Source organism: Mus caroli, chromosome 1, assembly GCF_900094665.2.
Source record: "Mus caroli chromosome 1, CAROLI_EIJ_v1.1, whole genome shotgun sequence".
NCBI lineage: Eukaryota > Metazoa > Chordata > Mammalia > Rodentia > Muridae > Mus > Mus caroli.
In genome coordinates this window covers 163353995-163363296 of record NC_034570.1, presented here as the reverse complement: position 1 = coordinate 163363296, position 9302 = coordinate 163353995, and the positions used below count along the sequence as shown (strand labels likewise).

The 9302-nt window shown below is 36.1% G+C and overlaps 1 protein-coding gene across 1 annotated transcript; it reads left to right on the top strand.

Moving 5' to 3' along the window:
• The first annotated feature begins 340 nt into the window (after positions 1 to 340).
• On the top strand, positions 341 to 7185 carry LOC110302257 (olfactory receptor 10J1-like). The gene is made up of 2 exons (XM_021173098.2): positions 341 to 565; positions 6149 to 7185. Exons 1-2 carry the CDS (start codon positions 539 to 541, stop codon positions 7100 to 7102), a joined length of 981 nt encoding a protein of 326 aa, XP_021028757.2. The 5' UTR covers positions 341 to 538; the 3' UTR covers positions 7103 to 7185.
• Positions 7186 to 9302: the final 2117 nt, after the last annotated feature.

Here is a 9302-nt window from a genome sequence, read left to right as displayed (position 1 = left end):
GAAACAGCCACTGACATAGAAGAACAGATAATTAATGTCTTTTGCATGTTTATTCCAGATTTGCTGGTTTGTTAACAAAACATATTTCAGTTTCTAAGATACACACTGTGCCTGTGAGTCAGTAACCAAAAATAAGGAGTTTCCCTCTTCTAATTGCCCAAATTCCTAACGAGGCCCCTGAGATGGGGCCTCACACTAGGTCTCTGGTGCCCTCTGTGCCCAGGAATGATTCTCTAGGGAAGTCTTGAGAGTATCAGAGTTGATAGACCTGTTTCCCTTTTTGGATAAACCCAGACAGCATTCTTAGATTCAGGGTTTCCAGAATTTTCTGTGCTGCAGACAGACTTTCTGAGGCTATCAGAGTCAAAGCTTTAGCCTGGAAATTGTCACTACATTATGAAATTCCTTCTGACACTCTGGAAATGCTTACCTGCTTGCCTTAGGATTTTTAACTTATTCCACTCCGGCTTCTTAAAGCATCCCATCTCAGGCCTATCTTTCTTAAATTGCAGACACAGCAGCTACTAAGAAAAATTCTATGATTTCTGTTTCCAGTTTTCAAGAAGTAAGTGTTTGTTGAAACAAAAATTAAAATAAAAAGAAGAAGAGAATTGACTTTTAATTTTTCTGGTTTTCATCTCCTTAACCCTCTTGTTCTGATGATTTTATTGATATTAAAGTTTCAGACTTTCTTGGTAACTTCCACAATGGCTGCTTGAGACCTAAGTAAAATATGGTATTCTTGCAGGTTTCATTTTAAATGATAGAAGAATCTGCTGAAAGTCAAGGCAAAGACTGTAAATAAGGCTGCTATTATAATATATATACATGCACAAGTATATATTTGTCTATCTATATATACATATATAGGTATATATACATATACCTATATTTGTATATTTGTGTGCATAAACATATATGTTTGTGTGTGATGAGCCAAATATATACATACATATATGCACATATATGTATGTGTGCATATGTTAAGTGAATATATAATATATTGTTTTAGATTTCTTCATACACTTGGAATAGTGGTCATAAAGGAACACCATTCTTTCCTGAGCTTCTCCCTTCTTCCAGATTTTAATAGCTGTGCTACAACTGTGTAAGCCTCACCTAGTCTTTTACTCTGACTCTTCACAGAGAATATCCAAATCAACCCCTAACAAAATATTTTTAATTTAATTTTTTTATTTCAAATTCTATAATTATATTTATATTTATAGAATGATATATTGATTCATATTTCCTCCTTCTTTAAAAAGTAATAATAGTGATTATTTCTGAAAGTATTCATTAAATCTTTATACTAGTACAAATTAATTTTCTTAACTATAAGAACAAATGAAGAAATTTAGACATTTGAATCATTTTACTATATATTTTCCCATTCCAGTTTCAGAATGACTTGACAGTACAGACTATGGTCACTAATGTCACTTCAGAGAGACATTAGAGAGACCTTCTGTAGTTCTGTTCAGATACATTGATCTTTATCTTTATTGGTCATCTTTGTTAATAATCTCAGACCTGGCTTCAGCCTTCTGTCCATTATTCCCACAGCTGAGACAGAAGTTTTTATGTCATGATAGGGTGGGTTTTATTTTTTTCCAGCAGACGTTTTGGAGCTACAGGTCAGGTCATACAGGCTTCAGATGTAGCTCTTTGACATCTGTGTTATTGAAAACACTTTTGCCCCTTTTGAAATTATTTCTTTGCATGTCCACCATGGAGCTATGTGTGCGGAAGTAAAGAAGCTCTTGTAGGCAAAAATCCATAAACATTTCCCCTAGCATTTTGGAAATGGAGCTGCTTACCTAAATGTGGACTGGGATCTGGAAAAAAATCAAGATCTGTTTGTGTGTGCCTTCTGAAGGATAGATGCTAAGCCAACGTTTTCATCCTCTGGCTTTCTCTATACTACCCCTTTCTGTCCATTCTTTCACGAAGCCTTCCATTTTCTCCACTTATGAGTGCTGTAGACATTAGTGCTTCCTGCCTATCTATATTCCCTGCAGCATCTCATGCTCCATACAGGTGCACTGTCCCTAAAAGTTGGAGTCCTATACTCTGTCTCTCACAGACCTGAAGTTCTGAAGTCTAAATTTTTACTGTGCCCTAGTTCTGAGTACCTGTGGCAGAGCTTCTGTGGACATCCAACAAAAGGATGAGTCTCTTCCAGCAGATTGGAAGTACTCCATTCAATTATATATTATATATTATTATATATTACATGTTACATATTATATCCATTTTGGATAACATTACATTATCCACTGGCTCATGTAACAAGTATCTGTCAAAAGCCTAAAAGAATCCAAATATTGATTTGGTTCTGAATATCTGGAACTAAATAAATGTAATAATATAAATAAATATTAGATTTGTATTCTAAGATCTCATGTTAATCCTTAAAAGTGGAAACAGGTATATCTGACTCTTTTGCTTTCTCTTGGGCCTCTTTTTCTCATACTGGTTTGCCTTGTCTAGCCCTGATGTGAGGGTTTTACCCTGACTGATTGTATCTTGCTTTGTTCTCTTTCATTGTTGTCTCTTGCAGGCCTGCTTGTTTTCAATAGAGGAAATGTAAGGAGAATGGGTCTAGGAAAGAGGAGATGTGGGAAGAAGGGAGTAGAGGGTGGGAAACTGTCGTCAGAATGTATTCTATGAGAGAAGAATTTATTCTGAATTTTAAAAATAATGTCAACAAATAGTTAAAATCGTATGTGACAAGAGTGATCAAAGAATAAATAAAATGTAAATAATAAATGATGAGAGGGATATATAAATGGAAAACAGTTGGATACTAGCCTTAAGGAGATTATTTTTTTAATCTCCACCTATGATGGAATATGTATACATTATTCTTCAGCACTCATTTTTTTTTTCCCTTGCTAGGATTGCTTTGCCCTGTGTTAGCACCACACTATTTTAATTTTATACTCTGATATCATCCTAAGTACTGATATGTGAAAGATAAATCTCCTTTTCGTTGGATGCTCCTGGGACTTGATCTTGTGTATAAATATTAATATGACTTGGATTGACTCTATAGATCAATTTGGGACTAGGTAAAACAGGGACAGATTGTTTTAGTGTTCATAAATGTAACTGTTTATTTCCAACGTCCTTAGTATGATTCATTAAGCTTTGGGAATTTTTTCCATAAAGGTTTTTGTTCATGGCTACTTGATATTTTTTGAAATGATGATAAATTCTCTAGATAGATTCTCTAGATTTACTATTTGGCGTCAATTTGTTAAATACAGGAAGGCAGGGAAGATTTACATACTAAGTTTTATTCCAAAAAGCTTGCTAAGCTCTCTTAATAATTCTGATAACTTATCAGTATTATCTTTTGAATTTTTTATGAATACAATCTTTATGTAGTATGCCCCATATTATTTCTTCTTTCTCAATCTTGGAATCTTTAATTTCTTTTTCTTACCTTAGAAGGATGGCTGAAATATCCAATATAATGTTGAACAGAAGTAGATAAAGCCATCACACTTATCTTGTTCTTAATCGTGAAAAAAGCCCTTCAATATGTTGGCACCAAGTATGATGTTTGACTATAGGATTGCTGCCTGTCTTTATCAGCTTAGAGAAAATATTTTATTCTTAGCTTTCTACAGGTTCTCCTCAAGTGCAAATATTGAAAAAAAAATTGAAAACCTATGTTAGCAACAATTGAAATAATCATATGACTATTTCTTCTTTAAACACATTTTTTTTTGTGAAACATATAACCAGATTCTTAATTTTTAACAAATTTCCCATTCAAAACAAACTTTCATCATTTGTTCATTTTATATACTGACAGATTTAATTTGTTAATATCTCATGCAAGAATTTGTTATCTATATCAGAGGCAGATTGGCTTCATAGTGACAATGTAACATTGCAACTTTATTAATATTTATAGTTTGAATTAAGTTCCTTATATTTTTCTTCTGATTGAATGTTTTTCTTTTATTTTTGAGATTATAATTACTTCATTTTCTCTTTCATTTCCTAATTCCAAGATTTCCCATATACTCTCCTGTGAATGTGTGTGTGAGTGTGTGTGTGTGTGTGTGTGTGTGTGTATTTCCTAAATATAATATCATCTGTTCAGCCTATATAATGTATAATATTAGGTTTATGCATGATTTATTGATACCAATTCATGTGCTCTTCTCTGGAGAAGATTATCTCTTTCTCTCAACATTCCACCATTGCCTGTGGTTCTTTATGTATGATTGAAATCTGTGCCCTACTCTCATCCATATTGTTATGTCCATTGGTTTCATCCTTATACTGATCATGTTCGCACAGCCATATTGGTAAGACCTTATGGCTGTATATTCTGACATTATTAAGTGAAAACAAAATAGGATCTCCTAGCAAACTCCCTGGCCCTCTGCCCCATCTTCTGCGATGTTCCCTGAGTCTTATGTGCAAGAGTATTTTGTAGATCTATCCATTGGAACTACATTTCTATCCACAGCACTACATTTTGTTTGCTTGCAATTTTCCTGCCTGAGAATTGGTGTTGCCCTCTGTGGGATGAGACTTCTTACATAAATTAGTAATTAAGAAGTTCCCCCACCCAAAGACATAGCTACAAGCCAATCTGATCTAGCCAATCCCTCAGTTGAAGTCTCTCCATTTAGTTGACTCTAGGCTGTGTCAATCTGAGCATTAAATCTGACCAAGACACTGAGCTTTTCAGAGCTTTTGTCTAATTTTGTGAAGTTTGTATAATATGTTTTTTTCTTTCATTTCCGTCCCTCCCAAACTGCTGTCAGTTATGCTAGTTACTTACCCACCCAGTTTATATCAATTTTCAACACAGTGTCCATTTTGTGTTAGTCGTATATTCTTCCATATGTGGCCTTCTACTGAAGCATGGTCAAGTAGCCAGGGACAAAATTAAGTCTTAAAGAAATTAGTTCTTCCTCTCCCAGAATCTATCAATTTTCAATAGCTCCAAGCTTGATGTGAAATTTCATATCTACCTCCCTTCTTTGTATTGAGATTTGGTCCAAGCTTCCACAGGGTTGTGCATGAAACAATTGCTCTGACTTTTGTGTAGCCTTTCTATTGGGTCTGCAGGACACTGTTTCCCTGTTTTCGCTGAACACTTCTGCTTTTTTTTTTTTTTTTTTTTTTTTTTTTTTTTTTTTTTTTTTTTTACTTTTTCCAAATAGTTCATAGTAATCACCATGAGTTCATGTAACCATGGGTTAGAATGCCAAACACTGACTTTTTTGTATATTTTACACACACTATTTTTTATATTTTATAATTTGGTTACACTCTACTCTAAGAATATAGTTATCTCCTTAATGATAATCTAATTTTAAGAAAATTTCAAGATTGATTTCATGGACTGTTAACTATTCATTTCTTTAAAATACCATGGTGTACTTAAGGGGATGCTTTAAATCAAGTTCTTAATTAAAGATAATTAAATTGTACCTTTATTTGTATCCTAGAATCCAGTCTATCATTTCTGAAGGATTGACTTGTTTTTAAAAAGACAGGCTACCTCTGTGTAACTCTGGTGGTCCTGGAACTCACAATTTGACCAATCTAGCCTCCAACTCGCAAATACCTGCTGGCCTCTGCCTCCTAATGATTGAATTAAAGGCATGCACCACCACTACACAGCCTTGGGTGCTTGTTTGGTTGTTTGTTTTGCTTTCCTTCATTTGTGTTTCTGTGCTATCATATGTGCAGCAATGTGTGCACGTGTGTGCATGGTGTGGTGTCTAGATGCCAACTGAGCTGTAGTTCTTCAAATGTCACCCACTTTTATTTTCATTTTTTAAACATTCTAATGCAGAATCATTGGCCTGGAACTCACTGAGGCTAGGCTGACAGGCCAGTGAGCACCAAGGATATGCCTCTCTCTACCTCCCCAGTGCTGGCATTATAAGCACATACCTTGCTCTTGTTTATATACTTTTTGAAATGTAACTTTTTAGTGATAGTATTGAGGGGGCCATGCTTAAGAGACAAGGACTTTATGAGCTGAAATTCATACAGATCCATCCATGGAGTTTTGAACTGAGTCTCTGCTGTACTCAATTTTTATCTACAGTGTACTCAGGATCAGGATCATCTCTGGTACTAAGACTAGTATTGACCTTCTTTTTAGATTTCAGATCGAAGGCCCCCAATGAAGAGAGCCAACTGCACAGAGGTAAGAGAGTTTGTTTTCCAAGGCTTCTCCAATTTCCAAGAGCATCAGCTCACACTCTTCATTATCTTCTTTGTCCTATATATCCTGACGCTGACTGGCAATGTCATCATTGTGACCATTATCCGCATTGACCACCACCTTCACACCCCCATGTATTTCTTCCTAAGTGTTCTCTCAACTTCAGAAACTTTCTATTCTCTGGTCATCATCCCACGTATGCTTGGCAGCCTTGTGGGTCTGAGCCAAACCATCTCCTTGGAGTGCTGTGGGACTCAGCTATTTTTTTTCCTTGGATTTGGAATCACCAACTGTTTCCTGCTAGCAGTCATGGGTTATGATCGCTATGTGGCCATCTGCAACCCGCTTCGCTATAGCATCATCATGAATTGGAAGGTGTGTGTCATTCTGGCATCTTCAGTCTGTGCCACAGGGTTCTTGCTCTCACTAGTCCAGGCTCTGGCCATATTCAGGCTTCCATTTTGCAACACACTGATTAAACATTTCTTCTGCGATGTCCGTCCTATTTTGGATCTGGCCTGTACTGTACCAGTCGTCAATCAAGTCTTGACATTAGTACTCACTCTCATGGTCCTCACAGCCCCTGCCATTTTCCTATTTGTCTCCTATGCTCTTATTATTTCCACCATTCTCAAGATTGCCTCATCTGATGGCTGGAAAAAAACATTTGCCACCTGCAGCTCCCACCTGACTGTAGTAGTGATCCACTATGGCTGTGCCTCCATTGTATACTTCAAGCCCAAATCAGAGAACAGTAAGGACCAAGACCAGCTGCTCTCAGTGACTTACACTGTAATAACACCTCTACTAAACCCTGTTGTGTATAGTCTTAGAAACAAAGAAGTCCAGGATGCTCTGCGAAAAGTGTTGTGTAGGAAATCCCTATCTTAGTTCCTGAGTTCTCTCCAAATAATTTCTTCTTTTTCATATAGAACCTGATAGGTTAAGGTATAAAGCCAGGGTTTCATGTGATTAGAAGTCTCATACATCATAGCCAGGGCCAGGGCCAGGGCAAAAGTGAAGCTGGGAGCCAGGCTCTAATAATTGAGTTTCATTTCCTCAACCTCTTTGTTAACATAATAAAAACACAGGTCACTTCCAAGACCTGTACATAGACAGCCATTGGCCCTACTCCAGAAGATAATTACAAGGTCAAAGTATGATCTTATGTTCATTTCTAGCTTAAATTTAAAGGCACCAATCTATTTCTTACTGAATTATAAACCACACATTAAACATTACTCAATGGAATATTCTCTTAACACAAATTAGATACTTGAATAAGTAGTTAGTGGGAAGGATATGCACAGAAATCTAACTGCCTTGTGTTTTAGTAAGATAAGCAATGAAAAACTAAAGAGATCTTTTAAGGAATGATTTTGGAATGAGCTAAAACTTTCCAGACAGACTATCTTTTAGCAGTCATAAGTGGAACTCCAATGGAACCCCACATTTCTTACATGCCACAGGTAGACCTCAAAGTTAAAGGCATCTAAGGAAAGACTGAAGAGGGATGTGGAGTTTAAATGGCAGAAATCCTAATCAATGTAGGATATCTGGGAGTTTGGCTATATAATTGAAATTCAATGGCCATTGGTATAATTGGTCTAAATCTGTTTCTTACAGATAATAGTCCCGATGGAGTAGAAGGGTATATTGAACTACTAATAAAAGCATTCTCTGTCGAAAGTATTTTTTAAGTCTCAGAAAGTAAGAGGGTATTGTTGATGAAGAGGTTTGAAGAGAATTGTGAAGATTGTTGAACAAGAAGGAAAGGTCAGGAAATCTTCATAGGAACTTGCTGATAGTGGAGGTGCCATGGGAGTTGACTTGGTGAGGATGAGAAGGGAAGAACAGATTCTGACTGAGCCTCCTTCTTCCTCACATAAGCCAAGTCATCAAGGCAGAGAAAGGGAATTTAGTGGGAAATGAACCAACACAACACCTTTCTGAAATAAATTAGAAGTTCCCATTAACACTGAAAAAAACTGAGCAATGTAATTAGTAAGGAATTCTGACATGTAAATTTCCATAAAATTCAATTAACCTAGTGAGAAATAAAATAATAACAGACTATTTTCTCTTCTTACTTCAAAAAAAATGAAAAACAAATTGGGAAATGGGGGTAAATTTTAGGTTTAATGTGTGAGAAAACTAAGTGATGAATAAAACTTTCATAACTAGCAGGTATAATTATTGAACAAATCAAAGTTATTTATTATATGTATAAATTTACTTCAACATCCACAAAGAATGCATGAGTACATATTTTTCTCTTTGAAAATATTATTAAAATAGAGAAATATCAACTAAATTAAGCAAAGCAATTGTGTGTTTGATATCCTATGTATGCTTGCAAATAAGTCTTAAAAAGTTACACCATTCAATCTACTTTGTCACTCTTGGTGGAGAAAAAGCTACCTAGCTATTTTTATGCAAATCCAGTCAATTAATAATGAATAATCAAGGTTATGAGAAAAGACAGCAAAAGTTGAGGTTTTGTTTCTTCACTTCCTTTTTTCCTTTCCCTGAAATGTCCTAAAATAAATCCAGTTCTGATCAAAGTTTCTTATCCAGAGGGAAACATAAGCCATGCTCATTTCTACTTCCATTTGCTAGATTCCAGGAAGATACGTGACTCACAGTCAACCTAGTGTCGGGTCATGAAAGGCCTGTGGTTTTTCCCTGTTCTTTCATTCATGTGATGCCTACATCTTACATCTTGTTTGTGACCAGCTCGATAGATTCCATTCCAGGTCCATCATTCCTCCCTCAGTCTGAGACTGTCCAGTTGTATTGTGGTCAGTGACGTGATGAACCAGAGTCAACTTGACATCCACACACCATCCACCTAAAACCTCACTTACCTATCCCTGTACTACCAGGATTCAAGTCTTTTTGAGAGGCTTCTCTGGAAAGCAAGGAACATTCATTCCCTCCCTGTTTCACATAATCCTTTCTCTCCTCACTTTCATTAGGTTTTAGCAGGGGCAGGAGTCTGCCTTCCCCAGTATCCCACTGACTACAGTGCTGTCTTCTCCATAGGCTGCCTGTCTTTATTTTATTTAAACAGGAAATTCAGAGTTCTCAG